The 20732-nt window shown below is 41.4% G+C and overlaps 1 protein-coding gene across 2 annotated transcripts in view; it reads left to right on the forward strand.

The window, feature by feature from the left end:
• The window catches only part of SMAP2 (small ArfGAP2), a 179399-nt gene that overhangs the window by 89123 nt on the left and 69544 nt on the right, over positions 1 to 20732 (forward strand). Inside the window, exons 2-8 of one of the 2 annotated variants that reach the window (XM_086948280.1) lie at positions 386 to 519; positions 1015 to 1100; positions 2577 to 2655; positions 4079 to 4159; positions 4311 to 4392; positions 7642 to 7751; positions 15286 to 15448. In XM_086948280.1, coding sequence (XP_086804406.1) covers positions 386 to 519; positions 1015 to 1100; positions 2577 to 2655; positions 4079 to 4159; positions 4311 to 4392; positions 7642 to 7751; positions 15286 to 15448 — 735 coding nt within the window. Of the gene's footprint in view, positions 1 to 385; positions 520 to 1014; positions 1101 to 2576; positions 2656 to 4078; positions 4199 to 4310; positions 4393 to 7641; positions 7752 to 15285; positions 15449 to 20732 lie in introns of both variants that reach the window. The other variant, XM_086948279.1, reaches the window with a different exon arrangement.

The following is a 20732-nucleotide window of genomic DNA, read 5'->3' on the forward strand; positions in this document are numbered from 1 at the left end:
GCATTATTGTTCTGTCTTTCGGATCCAGTCTGGTGCTTGTGGAAATTCAAAAGTTGTGGAATTTGTATCCACCAGAAAGTGCATTACCGAAGGTAAGTAACTTGCCATTCACTGGAATGGCCTATATTTGCACAACATAACTTGGAGCACATTTTGCCTCAGGATGTCTAATTGTTTACAAGTTAATCAGTAAAACAGTTCTTGAAACAATACATTCTGAAACAACGAATTCTGTAGTCTGCAAAGTTTTACAGTCCGCCTAAATTGATTAGCAGCTAGACTTACAGATTGGTGTTTTCAAATATGCAAATTGATTGGTTGTTTACTGTTGCCATTTCTTATCTGTGTCATGTAGTCCTCATTTGTTATGTGCATTTTTCTTCAGGGCCAAGATGGGCATCTTGGAACATTGGAGTCTTTGTCTGCATTCGATGTGCTGGAATCCACCGCAATCTGGGGGTCCACATATCAAGGGTGAAGTCTGTCAATCTCGACCAGTGGACACAAGAACAGATAACGGTGAGCACGGGACCAATTGCTTTCACTGTTTAACCAGTCTCACTACTTTCGGTCATAGACGCCTTGTCACGCTTTTTTAAACTCGTGGATCTTATTGTGTACATATTATTTAGTTGGTCTCTTGCTGATTGTGGAGATTTACGGCCTGATTCACAATCCTATTTTCCCCTTGTTTCTTACTCTTGTCTGGGCAAACCTCCTGTCTCCTTGTTTCGTTACGCACCACAATTTACGTTCTTATGCCTGGTTAACCAAATCTTTCATTATATATTACTGAATGCCTGAAATGTATATACTGCATTAAAAGTGGCTTTGTTCAACAGTGGGTGTAAAATGTTCATTTAATGTGACTGATCATGGGATTTCAACATGTTTGATTGTGGAAGAGAGCAGAGTTAACCCTAATCTAAAGGGACACTTCAGGGGAGTTGGGCTTTTAAGTTACATATCCAGGTCGTTATGTGCAAGTGTTAGTAACATAAATCTCTTCATCAGTGCATGCAAGAAATGGGCAACAGAAAAGCCAACAGACTATATGAAGCTTATCTGCCGGAGAGCTTCAGGCGACCACAGACGGACCAGCATCCTTTTGATTTGTTTGATCTATTTGTACATTATGTTTTAGGTGTTCAATATGTTTACATTGGGACAAGGAGCACTGGTATTTGGGAGAGCAATCTCTGTTCTAAACATCTGTCAGGTCGCCCACCTCTTGCTAGGCTGATTTAGTAGCCCAGAGCACTTTGTATTTCTTTTTTTTTTAGTCCATATATGAAACAAAAAAAGAAAATGCACGTAGAGTACTTTGGTTAAAATGTGAGGACATATTGGACGCAGGCCACCTAGTTGTTACTTTCATAACTACTTTTTTGTTATACTTGTTGGGTGAGGGGGTGGGAGGCTAAAAAATAAAATGTGAATTGAGGTGATCTTTATGTGCTTAAAGCTGCAGATGACTACAAAAAACTGTCCACATAAATTAATAAAATACCGGGTATAGTGTTGCATAAACTCTTTACTTTATGGTCATTACTAATAAATGCATATGGGTCTGTGCCCTCAAAGGTTCACAGGGGACCTTTACATTGGTGCATGTAATAGAATAAAATGAAGTTGGTTTGGAGGTGGTTGTGAATTGACAAGATGGTGGGGCGGAGTAATGAACGGAAACCATGAATAATGCGGATGCCAAATGTAATCCAAGATGGAGTAGTTTTATAAAGTGAATTGAATGTATCATGCTTTGATTTCATAAGAGTGTTCGCACTTGACAAGGAAACTGGGGAGCAGGTAGGAAGGGTTTAAGTTGACTCCCTCTATTGAGGGCGAAGTCTAGTAAGGAGAAAGTCAAGCTTTCTGACTGCGGAAACCCCACAACCTTATAAGGCTGAACCTCACAGCCCTGCTCTGACACCTCACCAAAGTTTATATGAACACTGCGTGTGTGAAGCACCTATGAAGGACCAGCACCCACGTGTTCCCAGCACCATGAAAGTTGAGGCAGTCAGTTAAAGACGTGAAAAGTGTCCCTTGCTAGCCTGATTATCAGGGAACTGCAAAACATCAGTCCTATGAGTACATTTCTGGATCCCTTCGGGATTGCTACCCCCTTAGTACTTCAAAATGTCAGTGCACCCCACAGAAAATTTAAAGCACTCTTGCCATCTTCTACCTTTTTTTTGCATCTTTTTTTTTTTCTATATATATACCTCACACACTGTGTAAAGTACACATGAAGATTCAGTATTGCATGTATTTCTGTGATCAGGCCCCTCCTATAGAGATATCCAGTCAGTCTTCAGGTTCATTCGCCTTGGCCTGGGAAGGGAGCCAATTGTTCCTCGCATCTTCCTGCATGGTTAGTTTGTGTGAACCTCGGTTAAATTGTATGCATCATTAGTTATCTTAGGATATAGTAATTCAACATTGGATATTTCTAGGTCTTGCTTTTAACTTTGTTTGTTCTTCTGACTTGTTTGAATCCATTCTTGTCTTCGTTTTCCATTCTGTGATGGCTTCCAGTCTGTCATGGTTTAACCTTAAACATGCACTCTCAGATCAGTCGAATCATTCATCCGAGAGAAATATGAGAAGAAGAAATACCTGGATAGAAGTGTGGACATAAACGCTTATCGGGTGAGTGTTGCTGGAGCTGTAGTCTTCTGGTTGCTTTACTAAAAGTCCTGGTTTCACACTGCATCTGACCTCCATACATCCCTCTAAACTCCTTCCAACTACTAGCATCCAGCCTCTTTTTTGCACTTTGTCACCTCCATTGCACAAGTATCATAATACTGCATCATAATATACTCGGTCACTCAGCTACCTCATCTGCCATGGGCTTTGTTCCGACGAAAAGAGTAGATAACCAGCTTCAGCTATGTGAAGAGGGGCTGGATCTGGTGGATGGCATTTCATCTAAAATGGATAAGTACAATTTACCTGTGGGCTTGATGTTAGCTATATAGCTGAATTTGTTGGACTGTGGCTTTGAAGAGACCCTGTTTAATGCGCATCGAGACTTTGGAGGCTTAAACAATATATTTAAATGACGTAGATAGGCAATATATTTGAGTGACGAAAGAATGGACATCGGAACGGTGACCCCATTAAAAAGACAGTATGGGCATGTTTGAGTTGGTCTGGTGGCACGGAATCTAACTCATCCCCTGAAGGAACGTGTGTTTGGCTGAGTGGTCACAGGTTGAAATCCCTGCAGGTCCACTGTATCATTTTCCAAGGTCGATAAAATGAGTACCGTTCAGTTGGGTAACAATAATTAACTCGATTGTGATTGTTATTTTGGGACTATGACTGCTGTTTGTTTTTTTTGGCTAAAGATGAGTTGAGAGGGATGTGGTTGTTGGCAATTTCAGAACTCCTTCACCCCTGGAAGTTTACTGGAGCTGGTTTTGCAGAGATTGTAAGGAAGAATTAAACATCCTGTTGAGGTAAAAACAAGTTTTACAAAGCAATGGAGGTGATCTTTGATTGGTATCTATTCATATAAACTTGACTTTACAAAGTGACCGAGGCCAGTATCTTGGTCTTCTTTAACTGATAAAAGGTTTAATAAAATAAACCTCTTCCAGCTACTCAAACTCCATCCGCGGCTCCTCTGCAATTTCTCACCTCACTCTGTGCTTGTAATGTCAACCATCTCTGCTTCTCACAAACCTCGCGTGACCCTAAATACCTCCTTATTTATCTGCTGCTCAGTCTACCCACTCTTCTGCTTATCTGCACTCTTTCACCACCCAGTCTCCTTCGGCTGTTCAGTATCCCCACGCTTTTGAACTAACTGCCACCCCAGGCCTTTATATCCCCTTCCCCATCACCCCCAAGTATAAATGGTCAGACCTGAACAGTGTGGAGACGGTCCGGGTGCACTTGGTACACGCAAGTTCTCCTTCATTAATGAACTTGTTTCAGTGGCCAGTATGAACGTCTCTCCAATCTCACATCGAACTTTAATTCCTTCCTCTGTTTTTTTAAATGATTGTTTTAAATCATACTGGATTTAATTCTTTTAAATCTTTTTTCCCTCCTCCCATCGTAGAAAGAGCAAACGGATTCACAGAGTGCCGAACCACCACCAGAGACCAGGAAGGCACCAGTAGTCTTTGAAAAAGTGAAAATGGTAATTGAATGTGAGCCTTTTGATGGGTGTGGTATACATGTAAGGACACTTTTTTAATTCTCATTGGTTAGTTTATAACGGCATTCTTTCAAGATGGGATTCTCTGAGTCTGAGAAAATGGTTCATCAGGCATGTTTGTGTTTTTCTCTAGACTCTTAAGAAGGAGGACCCTGCTCCATTCAAATCTGTTCCCCTCAAAGCAGCCCAACCAGTCATGGACTTGCTGGGTTTGGGTAAGCCGCCTGCTTTTTGTTATCGTTTGCCTGTGAACTACTTGACACGTGCTGAAAGAACAACATTTGTAACTGATCTTAGAGGTGTGCTGTGTTGACTCGCATGGGTTTACTTTCAAGGAATGCTTTTCAGATTATTGCAGACCAGTGAAACAAAGCTTGTTTGAAGCCTTGCTACTCCAGTATTGAGTAAAATATCTAGTGTAATTGAAGGTACTTATGAAGTAGCCCTTTCTCGATCTGTTTATGACCAATCAAGCTCTAGACTATGCATTTTTCTTTTTGCTTTTGCAATTCTTTATTGGTAGCAAAATTATAGAAAATACAGCAGTAATACAGGTCGCCCGGATAGAAGAGAGCTTTGGACGGGAACTATGAACATCAAGATGAACCAGAAAATGCATATGTCAGACCCGGTTCGGGAGGTCATGGGCCAGCAGGGTGAAACTGGGCCACAGCCACTGGGGCTGAGGTAATTTGCCTCTGCTGAGGTCTGTCTGACTATGCATACAGGGTGAAGTATAGCCCATTCAGCATTTAACTCTGTGGTAGTGATGGCAAGATGTCGCAGGCTTCTCGGGAAGGAGAGTAGGAGTTCTCAAGTATACCACTAAAAATACACACCTCCTTTTAATAAAAGGTTGTTCATCCTAGTACTTGACTTTGTTACGAAAAGTATGTTTATTCCTCACACGGGCTAAATACCCTAATATGAATCTCACAGTTCTCCATTAGTCTGGGTCACTTGCACGCATAATGCATGCCACACACAAACACACGCTTAACGTAGGCTTGGAATGTTGGAGCTAAGATCTGGGTAAGCGCACAGAAGCAGAATTTTACAGAAGGGGCAAATAGATAGTTAGTGTGCTGCCACCACCGTCCATTTATTAAACTCACTACAGGGACAGTAGTAGTCTATAATTTGTATAAGGTGGGCATGCTTGTTGTGCCCCTCCAGGTCACAGAACTGGTCCGGGACCTCACTCATATCAAGGGACAGAGCTAGGCCTCCTAGCATTTACTACATTAGTGTGAGGCTACGGCCAAACTCAAAAACCAGGATACCACTACAGTCAGTCGGTCCATTGGGTTAAGGGTATATAACTGTACACCATGCAAGGGACTTTCAGGTCCACACAGCATGTTTCAGCCCTCAACGAAGCATAGGCCTTACCCCACCAACAAGCATACATTATCCCTTCTGCTTCTGCACCACCTTTACTGGACCCTCTGCTACCCCCAGTCCTCCGGCCCTCCTTTGCAGCCCCTTGCACCTTAGGAAATATGTATTACCCCACTAACGAGAATCTGTTTGAGATGATGCCAGAATTGTGTTCTGAGTTACCCCCCTCAGAAGCATGCTTTGACAATCAAAATTATGCTTTTCCACTATGGCGAGTATTAATACGTTAACATATTTTCAGAGTTACCTAGGGAGTTTCTCAGTGCATATTAAAGATCAGTTATAAAGGGCTTTTTTAAAAGATTTTACATTTAATGTATCGATTCATCCTATTCTTCTGTAGTTTTTACTTCCACTAATGGCATAGATAGACCCTAAACATAGCCTTGGATTCTTACTGCTGGTCTTGTGAGTGTCCTGGAGTACAATTCATGTTTTCTAGCTCATCACAAGGGAAGGGTTGCATATATTTACAAATAAAAATATCTGAGTGTTCTTTATCCTGGGAAAAAGTTTGAATCGTTGGCTACATGCCTGGAAGGTGACACATCCTCAAGGCTTTCCTCCATTAAGGATCTGTTCCTTGCTTAAAATGGCTATCTCTTACTTCACAACTGGTCAAGATAAACCCACAAAAGCATGCCCCTGCCTCTAGTTGGGTAGTAAGACGGGCATAATTTTAAGGCAGTGGGCCTTTTGCAACCCTGGGTCCTAGTGTCTCCAGAGCTACATAACTGATGGTAGCTATATCCCAGGGTACGCTTGCAACAGGACCTTACTGTCCTTTGTTTTACCAGGGGAAGAGATACTGTACAGCAAGGAGTTCTTTTAACTCCTGAAGCAGCATGTGGTCAAACCTACCTTGCAACAGGAGAGGAGAACGGCAAAACTACCACCAAACGTGTAAGCAAGTCAAATTTCCCTTACATCTTCTCCTGTTCCTTTGCATACCTCTAAGGATATGAAGAATGGATGTTTCTGTGAAGTAAGGAGCGTAGAATTGAAAAAGGTTAGAGGAATTTAATAACGATCATGACATAACATCAAGTCGCAAACCCGGAAACATATTGCATGCGATAAGGAGACGGCCCGTATGGCGAAAAATAGATAAACGGACTCCGAAGTTAAGAGTTCTCATTAAGTAACGCGACATCACGGTGAATCAGTTGCCTGTAGATTACTGCGCCATTGAGGTATGGCACATGGAAATTGAATAACACAGAAGCTGTTGAAATCTACATCGTAGTGGGGATTGTGTTGGGAAATTATCCTTATACACCCTAGTCCTGATGAAACGCGTCGACCTTGGGATTTGAGGACACCCTTCTGAATTTAAAGTGATGTGTTAAAAGTTTGAAAGTAAAAAAAACTTTGAGGTGGAGTAATGTACCTCCCAGTACTTTCTTATAGGGTGATCTTTTGTTGAAGGGTATGCTCTTTTTTTCTAAAAATTGGAAAGCATCCTGACCTATTAATAGGGTAATAGGGAACAGTATAAATATTTTGATTAGGTTTGAGTATTTTGTTTTTGTTGAAGAAAAAATGTATTGTGTATAAGAATATTGCATTGTATATATGCATACACAAAAAAGACACGTATATAAAAAGGTTTTGATTGAAAAAATCTTTTTCAAGACTTTTGTTTGAACTGCTCGTTGTCCATGAATTCAATTGATATTGGATTTGTCAAAAGAGTGAAGCTTGTGGGGAGGAATAATTTAAGTTTTCCTTCAATCTACTATATAGTATATATTTGTCCAAAGCATTGCTTGTATATAATATTGTTCATTTACCCAGATGCTGTTGGGTTATTTGGGTTACCACTTTGATATAGCGATAACCTCAAGTTGCAGCTTTCTTAACCAGTCAAAAGTGCCCCGCCTCTCAACCCCCCAAAGTGGTAACCATTTTTATTGTACTCAACAGTCATTATGGTAAGTAAAAAAAAAAAAGAAAGTGTTACACAGATGGATGCTCAGTGCCCCTGAAATCCTTGGCTTCCCTTAATTGCCCTCTGCTGAATATGTTTAACTTCTAACTTCTCCATTTTCTTATTTCCCTAGACACACCAGTCAACAACAGCGTCCCAAATGGAAAGCCCAACAACCAACTGCAAAACGAATTGGATCTTTTTGGTCCTCCCTCATCAATCTCTTTTTCGGACTCTAGTAAGGTGGGGATCGTATGTGGACTAGTATGGTAAATAATCGCAATACTTGTGGCATGGTAGAACAGAGCCTTGGTTGCTTGCTTGTTGATGTCTTTGTAAGTTTCTCTCAACTTACTGTAATTCTCTTTGAGTTAGTTGCTTCTTTTTCGTAACCTACAGAGGCCGGGAGTTATTGAGTCCTCCTTTGGGTTGCTGTCAGAGCAGTGACTGTACTTTGCTCCGTGAGAATTTCAAACAAGGTTGTAGGAGTTTGAGTGGTTGGGGGGTGGGAATAGCGAGCAGGAATAATTTATCATAATAACTTTATGATCTGCCTGGCTGGTCTACCTACTCACAATGGTTTGTCCTGTAAGAGCAACCTGGGGCCAGCAAGGCGATTGCATTTCCGTATAAGACTTCCACCCCTGGATGTTTACTCTCATGTCGCCTCACTGTTGTATAATTTACTCAACCTCTAAATCCGCTGCACCCCAAATAATGGCATTTTTCTCATTTTTTTTTCTTTTACCTCTTAATGTCATACATTGGATTGCTCCATGTTTGTAAATGTAAAAATATTTGTCAAGACGCAAGACTCCGATTTCTAAAGCGGTATCACACTCCATTCATTGTGTGGTAATAGGAAACTACTACCTTAATCAGAATGGGATTTCATTAGAATCGTATCGCATTCATCTCTTATCCTTTGTTTAATCGGTTAAGTTCATGAATTAATTTCTATTTTGCCACCCTTTTAACTGCAGAGGCCATGTTAGAGGGGGTCGTTGCAGCTCAAACAGAAATATGGTTATCAAAGACCTTAACTTCATGTCTAATATACCTGGTGCCTTTGGGTAAATGGCTTTAAAAAGGAAGAAGTTACTGACTAAATGAAGGTTCTGTGGCGTCCAGAGCTTGCTTGAATTATTTCATAGAAATATCCTCACACCTTTGTCTGTCTGTGTAGCCTTTGATTGCAAATCTGAAAATCTTTTACAACTTTGCTCTGAAAGTGCCATATATGGAATACAGTGGAAAAAAGTTGTATTAAGGTGGGTGAGAAAAAGAAGGAACAGGTTTTAAAAAAAAAATAACAACTTACTATAATGAAAGTTGTTTTTAAATATCCTGTTTCAACAGCGAAGACAATGGACCTTCCCGTACAGTAGAATTGTCACAGATCATTCACCTCTTCGTTCTGCATAGGCCTAATGTTATGACAAGACTATGGGCAAACGCCATAATTATTTATTATGATGGTAAATATGGCAGACCTGTTTATCACTGAGCTCCAAGGAGATATTTAGGTATTTGTTTTGTAGTTGCCAAAAGCTGAGGATTACCCTGGTTTGTTGAAAAGTGGAATCTTCACAACAGCAAAGCGGGGTACAATGCTTGCAGAGATTGAATGTTTTGTGAATGTACATCCTATTTATTGAAATGTTCACCTGTAAAATATGTGTTTGCATCTAGATGACCGATGCCTTTTTTGTGTTAGTGTACAATTAGATCTCCATCTTTTGCCTTTAGCGATGTTATACACTCTATACTTCAAACCATATTCTAATACATGGGAGCCTGTCATTTCTGTATAGAAGCCTATCCGGGCTGGGCTGGGAACACAATACAGCTGGACCCGCCACGGGGGTGGGGTGTGGTAGAGGTAGTGAGAAGCACTGCTGACGTTTTTGTTACAGGGGGCCCATATTTCAGCACTGCTGTAAAACCGTCCGCAACTGCTTGAAAACAAGCCCCCACCCTTCCAGCCCACCAGGAAAACGCCTGGTGCCCGCAACGGCCAGTCCGGCCCTGAAGCCTATCTCTAATTTATTTATTACAGGCAACTTGTGACATCTCTAGTCCCCTGTAAGAAAGAAATGATAAAGCGCCTTAACTGTAATAAGGCATTACAATGGAGTTCTGACCTCCTAAGAATGACTCCTGCCACACCTAGCATCCAAGAGAAAAGGGAGGGAACACAACATAATTAAAGCTGCACTTTAGACAACAAAAGCGAAACCTTCCTTTTCTTCTTGTGATCTGTTTTTTACATTAACAGCGACTAGCAGAAAGGAGCTTTTTATGGCAACATATTTATGCGAGAAATCTCTATGCAGGTTTATACAGGGCTTTAAGTGGGGTGGGGGGTCTGTGGGTGTCTGATCACCCCCATTTTTTTTTGGTGGGGGGGCGTCGAAACGGGTCTCTAGGGGCCTCTTTTTTCGGGCCTCAAAGGTAGGGTGACCTGATGCCCCGGTTTTTGTTTGGTGTTTCGGGTGAGCATGTGCGCGCACACTTCTTAAGGCGTGACATCATTGTAGCAGGAAGGGAAATCCTTTGAAGATACACTTTCTCTCGGGATTTCCCTACTCTTTGAACACGCAGCGCCACCTACGTCATCGTGCCAGCCATCAGCACAAGAACAGCTGGTTAGAACCGGCATGACCATGCTAAAGCTTTAGCGTTAATATTTATTTGAAAATAGCTCTGGGCCCAAGGACGTAACTACCAAACGTGACGTGACTGTAGGAACACTGGGGCCAGGGGTATTGATTAATGGGCCTCACTTCACCCCAATTATGACCATTTTCCAATACCAAACCAGATATATGGGGACCATATTTCCTTCCCTGCATTAGAGCCCACAACACTTGCTATCCCACTACTTGGGACGCCTGAAGTCGGTCTTCCCGCCCCCTTGTTAGGCAAAGGGCCCACTTTCTACATTCTGCGGGGGGGGGGGCATTATTTTATATGACGCCACTGCTCAGTACAAACAGTCCAAGGCTGCCACATCCAGCAGATGCTCGGGTTTAATTAGGATCCACTGTTGGTTGTGCGCAGGGTGGGGCACAGTACAGGGTATAGAAAGAAGTACAACAAAATTGTTACTAGTATATGAATGTTTCTGTGTTGTAGTAATAGCCCACATGATTGTAAACAGCTGAAGAGCAACCACGGTGTACAGACCACATGTTAAAGTACAGAAAAAAACACTACCTTATACAGCACTAACTGCCCAAACATGCGCACTACCAGTGCAGCCCTGCCCCTGTCTGCCCGTCATCTCTATGCCTATTTTATTATCCTTTGCTGGATGCGACTTCATGATTTTCATAAGCACACAATACTAGTTATCTTGATTTAGACCACGCCCCTACGTGGATAGGCCACCCCCCTTTAAGAAATTTGTCTCGCTCCTTTTAGAGCTCCCCCAGTTTTTTTTTCCCACTTAATGCACTGGGTTTATACTTATTCAGAGCTTGAGCATTTTTTTTTAATCTGGCAAACTGATTCTAAAATCTTTTTGCAACAAATATCTAACTGCTGTTTATTGTTTAGTTTTCCTATATTTCGTATGAAAGAGCAACACACTAAGGAGTTAAGTAGTTTGTAGGAAGGGTGTTGATGTAACCGGTACACAGACAAAATATCGAGTAGGAAATATCGACCTACCATAATATCGAGTCTGAAATATCGAAGGAGCATAATATCGAAGGCAAGAATATCGTAGGACAGAATATCGACCCAAGGTAAGTAATATCGAAATTCTTAATATCGATGTAAGTAATATCGAAGTTAGTAATATCGATAGCATATATATCGATGTTACTAATTTCTATGACACTAATATCAATATTTGTATTATTTTATAGTTTTTTTATTATGTATGTGTTATATGTTTAACTTAAGTTTATAAAATAATTACTATTATATGTGTATTAATTTGATATAAAAATGAATTAATTTATAAGAAAATTGTATGTTTTAGTACTGGAGCGGGTTGTGGGTTTATAGGGGAATAGGGTGGGAAGTAATTTAATTATGTTAAATTGATTATTAATTAGTAGTATTAATAAATTATAATTAATTGGTAATTATTTGAAAATAATAGGAAAATAATTTAAAATAAATTATTAATTGATATATATGTTCTGTAGCGGGTTGTGGGTTTATAGGGGAATAGGGTGGGAAGTAATTTAATTATGGTAAGTTGATGAATAATTAGTAAAATTAATTAATTATAATTAATTGCTAATTATTAATTAATTGAAGAAAAAAATTAATTTATTAATTGATATATATTTTCTGTAGCGGGATGTGGGTTTATAGGGGAATTGGGTGGGGAGTAATTTAATTATGGTTAATTATTTAATAATTAGTAGGAATTAAAAAATAAATTTAATTGGTAATTAATTTTAATTAATAGTTAATTAATTTTAAATATTTGCTAATTAATTTTCATTAATTCAAAAATGGATAAATGTGTTATGTTGTGGGTAGTGGTTTTATAGGGAAATATGGTGGGAAGTAAAGTTAATTTAATTAATAATGTATAAAAACTAATTGTATTAATAATATAATTGTTAATTAATTAATAATAGGTAATTAAATATTAAATGGTATTATTTTACATTTATTTTAGGTAAAATATATTTTGCTAAGCATGTGTTTTATAATTAAGTATAGGTATTGTATATGGTTTATATTTATTTGATATTTTTTTTTTAGAACTACAAAAATCGTTTATTTCTAAGTATGTTATTTTAACCCTTACACTATCCAACACTTTCCCTACTGTTGCACTCTCTGGAGTTGGAATAGTATTTTTTACTCCTACGCTATCCAACGCTTTCCCTACTGTTGCACTCTCTGGAGTGGGAATAGTAATTTTTACCCCTACGCTATCCAATGCTTTCCCTACTGTTGCACTCTCTGGAGTGGGAATAGTAATTTTTACCCCTACGCTATCCAACGCTTTCCCTACTGTTGCACTCTCTGGAGTGGGAATAGTAATTTTTACCCCTACGCTATCCAATGCTTTCTCTACTGTTGCATTCTCTGGAGTGGGAATAGTCATTTTTACCCCTACGCTATCCAATGTTTTCCCTACTGTTGCACACTCTGGAGTGGGAATAGTAATTTTTACCCCTACTCTATCCAACGCTTTCCCTACTGTTGCACTCTCTGGAGTGGGAATAGTAATTTTTATCCCTACGCTATCCAACACTTTCCCTACTGTTGCACTCTCTGGAGTGGGAATAGTAATTTTTACCCCTACGCTATCCAACACTTTCCCTACTGTTGCACTCTCTGGAGTGGGAATAGTAATTTTTATCCCTACGCTATCCAACACTTTCCCTACTGTTGCACTCTCTGGAGTGGGAATAGTAATTTTTACCCCTACGCTATCCAACACTTTCCCTACTGTTGCACTCTCTGGAGTGGGAATAGTAATTTGTACCCCTACACAATCCAACGCTTTCCCTACTGTTGCACTCTCTGGAGTGGGAATAGTAATTTTTACTCCTACGCTATCCAAAGCTTTCCCTACTGTTGCACTCTCTGGAGTGGAAATAGTAATTTTACCCCTACGCTATCAAACGTTTTCCCTACTGTTGCACTCTCTGGAGGAGGAATAGTAATTTTTACCCTTACACTATCCAACGTTTTATATGATTAATTGTAAAAAAATTAAATGTTTATTTTATTTTTTATATTACTTACATTTTATTTATGTTATTGTTTTGTTTGTAAATGTATTACTAATTTAGAATATATTTTAATAATTTATAAATTAGTAAAATAATTATTAATTATTGTTCAGTACATAGATATTATATATTTACTGTATATATTTAATTAATGTATTATTAATATATATGTATTATTTATTAATTTTAAACATTATTAGATATTTTTAAATATGTATATTTTATTTATTAGTGTTATGTACTTAATTTTATATTTATATATTTTAAAAAAATCGATAATTTTAACATCGATATTTTTTACATCTATTATTTTTTCAATATTTTTGTACTTACCATGTTGTAGATAGGATGTCGATATTTTTGCCTTCGATATTGTTGACTCGATATTCTTGTAGGTCGATATTTATGAGGTCGAAATTCTGTCAGTGATCCGATGTAACCATGTATTACAAGGAATATAGTTCCTCTGACATATATTATAAGGAAATTGCAAGTCACCTTGGGGTTCCATGACCTTTTAGGAACTCTGCCTCATTCCTCTAAATGGTCAACAAAACTCCTCGGTGACTTGCAATATCCTTATGTACTGCAGTGTATACTTTATCCACTATATTGTAAACACACGTTTACTCATTTGCTACTGCTGTGGGAAGTAAATTCTATGTTCTTTCCACAATGCGGCTAAATGAATACAATATTTTGTGAGTGCATAGGGCTAAACCCTTGTTCTCATATATGCAGGTCCGCTGAGTGTAATATGCCATTTATTACAATTGTTGAGAGACTGGAAGGGGCATCTTGACCTACTCGAGTTTTCACCTTTTGTGAATCATGAGCCCACACTCGCACAACGGTAATACGTAGCATATTAAACTCTAAACCTAATTAGGTTCATACTGTAAACATTTACAGCTTGTGGGTCCTTTTGTATTGCACAGCATGCAGTAGTATTAAATACCCTATATTTCACAGGGACTGAACATTTTCACAGTGTAATGTGAAATGTGTTTTGTCGCCATAGAACAGTCCCAAAACGCCCTCCGCAGCTTTACTGCTATCTTGTTTAATCAAGATTTTTTTTCACAAATGATTGCCCAAACCTGAACATTCTTGTTCCAGTCACTATCCATTGTTAGCTGCACCTTCCAGGGAACATGGTTAAAAGTCTTACAGCTTCTACAGACAATGCTTTTTTTTAACACACCAAAGGGTATTTTTTTAAACATTCTACGTTCTTTACTACAGGATGAATCCCATAGGTCTGTACTTTTCTTCTCTTACTTTTCTTCTCTTTTTACCAGAGACAGCAAAGCACTATAATCCAGCATCTGTTATTCTTTCTCTTTGAAATATACCTTTTCAAGCTACCTCCCTCACAAGAAACATGTAATATAAAACACATAAAGAGTAGCCTGTAATATGGTCCTTTATTGCCATGTTCTGTTGGCACTTAAAATATACTTGCCGTTTTGGTTTATAATGTCATCAGAATCACTCAATAGCAAAATAGGGCCATATTACAGTTTTCATTATGTATCTAATATGGATGTACAGATACAGCAAGAGACACAATATACATACCTGTACATCTGTCCATATAAACACAGCTAAGTGAGTTGGTGTTTTCACTGTTTTATTTATCAGAACTATATCGAGATTATCAGTTTGTATTGTCAGTATATCCTCAGTTAGTTTTATCTAGTTCAAGATACGCATCCTCCATTTTCATTTTGATTTGTTTTTGGAAATTGTGTAGCACAATCTACTATTGGCGGTTCATAGTACCCTGTGCCTGTACACTTAGCACCTTTATTTCTAACTGCTCTGAATTCGAAATTGTAACTTGGCTTGTAGAGGGAACAACTATTATAGATGAGGGGTGTAAAACCATTTAAAGTGGAAAAATATTCATTTACTCTGAGTTTTCAGTGCAGATTTCAGCTCCTTGGAATGAAACAGCCTTGTGATTCCATTATCTGCAACCCACTGGCACAAGGCTGAAGTGTTTTGGAAATACCTTGAAAGTAGCTGACATCTTTCCCTATGTTTGTCACCTTTCCTAGGCACTTCCTGCTGCACCCATCACTGGAAGCTCCTGCTCCGTCCCTGAGAACCTGAATCTGTTTCCAGAGTCTGGCAGTAAAGCGGAAGAGTCTGGAAAGAAAATGTCCAAAGATTCCATCCTGTCCCTCTATGGGTCCCAGGCGCCTTCATTGCCAGCTCAAGGTACAGTTTAATTTCTTACATACTCCGCATTCTCTCTCTCTCTCTCTCTCTCTCTCTCTCTCTCTCTCTCTCTCTCTCTCTCTCTCTCTCTCTCTCTCTCTCTCTCTCTCTCTCTCTCTCTCTCTCTTTCTCTCTCTCTCTTTCTCTCTCTTTCTCTCTCTCTTTCTCTCTCTCTCTTTCTCTCTCTCTCTTTCTCTCTCTCTCTTTCTCTCTTTCTCTTTCTCTCTCTCTCTTTCTCTCTTTCTCTCTCTCTTTCTCTCTCTCGGGCAGCCCTTCTTTCTTTTATAAGATTTGTAGTTGCTGAGTCTTAAACGTAGATCACTATACAGCCTTTTGACTAAACGGGGAAAAACAAAGTTCCTAACAGACATATTTTGGTGGAAACACAAACACCCAGACTATATAAAAAGTCGATTTACCAAAATGTTAAAAAAAATTACTTTATTGCTTAACAAAAGAAAGACTTTTTGGATTAAAATTATTGAGGAAGCTAAGAACTCTTCAGTAGTTATGGATCTGATAGGGACTTCTAGCCTCAGATAACTTACCTTTGAATATCTCCAGGTGTCAGGCTGGATGCAGAAGATTTACGAGCAGTGCCCCTGTGCACCGGTATGTGGAGCTGTCCAGTTGGGTGCCATCCATGCCACAAGTGATGTGCGCAGTACCCACATAGGTACCACTTCGGTGCACTGATGTCGGTTCTTTTCTTTCTGCCCCAGTTAACACTGATCTGGATTGAGCTACCCCTCAGTCACATTTTGAATAGAGTTTTCAACTTTGTCAATGTTTTTGAGATTTATTTCCTGATGAGATGATGTCACCCAAGAAATTGGCTGATTTCAAACCATGTGGAGTCTGTCATTGGCAAATGTCTGTGACAGACCCCCTCTTGGTGTGTTTGTGATACCTGGTCCCGGGACTCCAAGTCCTGTTCAGACTGCTGTTCCATGCACCCCAAGGCGCTCATTCAACGCTCGAGGTCCCGTCAGCCTTGGGCGGTCCTGGAACTGTTCACAGAGCCTGTCCTGGAACTGTTCAGAGCCTGTCTCAATGTTCATCCTCGCATTTAAAGTCTTCAGGGAAGTTGGGGAAGTTCACAAGTATAAGTAGTTGAAGAAATCCAAACTCTTTTTGACTTCCCCTCGACTGTAGAATTCATCCAACGAGACACAGGAGCATCTGCACCCTAGGCTTGTGAGCCGATGGTGCCTGATCCTAGGTCCACTCCCTGCTTCCCAGAATTTTTCAGGAGCACCCCCACCCAATTGAAGTAATATTATGAGTCCGTGCATCGCATTGTTGGGCAGCCCGGCCACTCTGGAACACCTTAGGGCTCCATGGGTGTGGGAGGTACCCCTACTGGGAATACGCTTGCTGGTTTGCCCTCAACGCCAGTCGGCCCCCAATGAGCCTGTTATACCTGGCACCTTGGCATGGTTCTCCCTTCCATTTTTGCTGTTGCCTCCTGTGTTTTTGCTATGTGTTTTGCTGGTCAAGATGCTTTGGGCACTTTGCCACTGCTATTCAGTGCCAAAGTGCAAGTGCTCCCCATTGTATACTGTTGTATTCGATTAGTGACTCCATGATTGGTTTATTTGATTTACTTGTCAGATCCTATTACAGAGCACCATGCGTGCCCAGGGCCTGTAAATCAAATGCTGTTGGTGGGCTCGCAGCACTGGTTGTGCCACCCACAGAAGCAGCTGGTAAAATGTGACTCAGGCCTGCCATTGCCTGTGTGTAGCCTGGGGCCGCCATGTCGACTTGGCAAGTGCACCAACTTGCCAGTCCCTAAACCTTCCCTTTTCTACATATTAGTCACCCCTAAGGTAGGTCCAAGGGCAGGGTGCATTGTATGTAGAAGGCAGGACCTGCCCTGATGTGTGTAGCATGTCCTGATAGCCAATTACAGCCAATTTCATGTTTCACTATTGCAAGGCTACCTGTTTCCATGGGCCAGAATGGGCAGTTTGATTATAACATCTTATAATCCTAACTGACTCAGGGAACTAGGAAGAAATTAGAGTTCAGTATGCCTGAACATCAGAATGATAAAATGCATCTTTTAGTGAAGTTGGTTTTTAACATTCTTTGTTTGAAAATACCACTTTTAGAAAGTAGGTATTTCATGCCTAACCATCCAAGCCTGCCTCTGCTAGGTTGTGTATTCCATGTCTGGTTTGTGAGTGACCGGGCTGGGGGGCTCCAGGAGAACAGGTGAGTCAGCACAAGGCTAAATAGATCTATCTGCATTAGGAGTGGCAGCACCTGGGCCTGAATAGGCTATACCTGCCTTCCACAATGCTGGTTCCACCTCCTGTGGTGTGTCTGATGACCCTGGCCCACACTGACAATGGAAGAAGTTGTGTACTAGCAGAATGCACCCAGAACTGGTTTGGACTAGGTACAGACACTCTCTGCTTTCAGAGACAAAGGATTTTGGTGTATAAAAGCGGCGACCCAGGCCCCAGAACTTTAGATCACTTCTGGGAATCAAGATGACCCTTTGCCAAGGAGAAGAACCAAGGAAGCCGAAGGAGGAGATTGCCCCTGTGCTGTTGGGGTTGGCCTGCAGTGGTTACTTTATTTGCCAAGGAAAGGAGAAAAGGAACTTTGTGGGAACTTTTGCAATCTTGAAGAAGAATCTCAAAAGGCTTGAACTGTGCTTGCCTCCTGCCTGAAGTCTCAGGGGTGCAAGACTTCACCCCCAGCTCACCTGAATTCCCATGCTGTGGAATTCTGCCTGCAGAGAGATGCCTACTGTTGTTTGGGACCTCTGACAAGACTGCGAGCCGCTGGAAGCACAATGCAACGAGGAGAAGCGTGTTGCATTGCATCTCCGGAGAAGCGTGCTGCTGCTAAAGCTGTTCGCCGTTGCATCATCGACGAAGGATGTTACATCACCAGAGAAGAGCGTCGCTGCCGCAGAGGTCTCCTTCGCATCACCAGAGAAGCGTGTCGCAGGACCTGTAGTGGCTCAGAAATTATCGAGTTCTACGCGCGGCTTTCAGGCATGCATGCATCACATCCAACATTGTCGCATCGTATCAAGACGCCATTTTTTTCGCATTGCCCCGTATCGACGCATCGCATCGAGGCACCATTTTGTTGCATCGCGCCGGATCATAGTAAGAAACAGACGCATCACCTCCTCTCCGGTAAGGAACCAAGGCATCACCTCACCTCCCCCGTAGCAAGGAACCAACGCATTACCTTCCCTGCGACCCTTTTGTTTGTATTGCAAGACGCATCCAAGGTACTTTGAGAGTAAAGTGTTGCATTTACCATCTACATTGAACTAAGCTATTTCTACCGTTTTAAAGTCTATTTTTGATTACAGTGTTGTGTATTTTTGCCGTTTGGTCTTGTTAGGTCTAGTAAATATTACTTATTTTTCTAAACTGGTTTGGTGCCCATTTGTAGTGTTTTTACTGTATTACTTTGTGTGTTCACAAATGCGTTACACACTGCCTCTGAGATAAGCCTGTCTGCTCATGCCAAGCTACCAAGGGGATGAGCAGGGGTTATTTTCGAAGTGTACCCCCTTACACTGACTAGAAGCAAGGATCCCTATTTGGTTAAAGGTATCTACCTCTGCCAACTAGAGAACCCCAGTTCTAACAGAGCCCTTGCTGGATCTAGAGGTGAGTTGCCGGTGAGACCTTACTCAGCGGCTGCTCCAGTGCAGATGCCCCAAGGCAGCGCCATTCCCATCGTCACACCGACCCCGACACGGAGACGGATGGGCGGCGTCTGACACCAACCGAGAATGCCCTCCCCGGAGCAGAGCCAGTGTCTTATTTAATTTATAGGTCTGGAGACTGAGACGTTTGGGAGGAGTCTCTGGACCTTTATCAAGAAGAACCAGTGTAGGAGGACAACTGGTATGAGGATCTGAGACAGGCCAGTGAGTTAGATACCTCACCTGATATTGGCGTGGTTTCCCCGCCTACTGTGGCTTCAGAAGAGGGAGCCTCTTTGCTATGGTGGTGCGTAGGGCGGCTGAGGTCTTAAACCTTAACTTGCCCTCAGTGGCAATCAAAACTAATGTTTTGACTGAGGTGCTTCAGTCTGCAGTTTCCCCCTCAGAATCTTTTTTCCCTTTTAATGAAGCCCTTACAAATGTCCTCCTTGGGCTTGGTCCAAGCCCTGCACAGGGGCTCCTCTGAATAGGATGATTGCCCGCTTTCATTGCCCTGGTCCTGAGGATCCCAGTTTCCTTACCCAGCACCCCACACTGGGGGGCTTTGTGGTCCAAGCCTCCTCATCCAATAATCCCCCTAGTTTGTTCCCTATCACTCTACTGTCTATTGGGCTTTTATTCCCATACTCTTTGGGATTTTGTTGCGCAAGTGCTGCCTACGGTCTGGCCTGGGCCATACTCTGTCAGGTTGTTTCCGATGGGAGAGATGTTGCAAAGTTCTCCATCAAATGTGGACTTGACACAACCGACTTGCTAGGTAAGCAAATTTATGATTGATGGCATTGCAACGCCACGTCTGGCTGAGAACATCTGGGATTTCAAGGGATGTCCAGGCTTACCTCAGAGACATACCCTTTGATGACTCTCACCTTGGAGAGAAAGCAGATTAAACATTCACGCACTTCAAGGACAGCAGAGCTACAGCCAGATACTTGGGGTTGTCTATGGCCCCTCATCCACCTCAATCTGCCTTCCTCCTTTTTGTGGCTACAGAACGGCTCTCCAACTGCGCTCTTACCCTTCCAGCCAACAGGCTTGCCAGGCTTTTTGTGGCCAAGGGCGCAAGTCCCAACAACCATGTGGGACAGGTGGCCAGCGGTCAGGTCAGTCAACCACTCTCCTGGCAGCTGTTTCCTTCAAGCCTCTTTAGTCCTCCCTCAGAGTATCCTCCCTCCTACTTGGTGCCATCATGATCTATCACCTCTCCCACTAGTGGTCAGTAACATCAGATCGATGGGTACCTTAAGTTATCCAAAGGAGCTACTCACCCCCTCAGCCCATCCCACCCACCAACCCACTTACGACCGGCAGATGAAGGACCATCAAGAATTGCAGGCTGTCTTGGCCAAGGGAGCCATAGACAGGGTGCTAGGATCAGAAGTAGGTTGTGGTTGTTATTCCCTCTACTTTCTGGTACCCAAAAAGACCGAGGACTCCGTTCTCGATCTGTGCATTCTCAACCTCTTCTTGAAGAAGAAATTCAGAATGCTCATACTCTCACAGGTGTTCCTGCACTGGACTCGGGAAACTGGATAGTAGCATTGGACTTGAAGGACGCTTATTTCCACTTCCACTTCC

This window comes from Lissotriton vulgaris, unplaced genomic scaffold (assembly GCF_964263255.1).
Source record: "Lissotriton vulgaris unplaced genomic scaffold, aLisVul1.2 SCAFFOLD_2217, whole genome shotgun sequence".
NCBI classification, from domain to species: Eukaryota; Metazoa; Chordata; class Amphibia; order Caudata; family Salamandridae; genus Lissotriton; species Lissotriton vulgaris.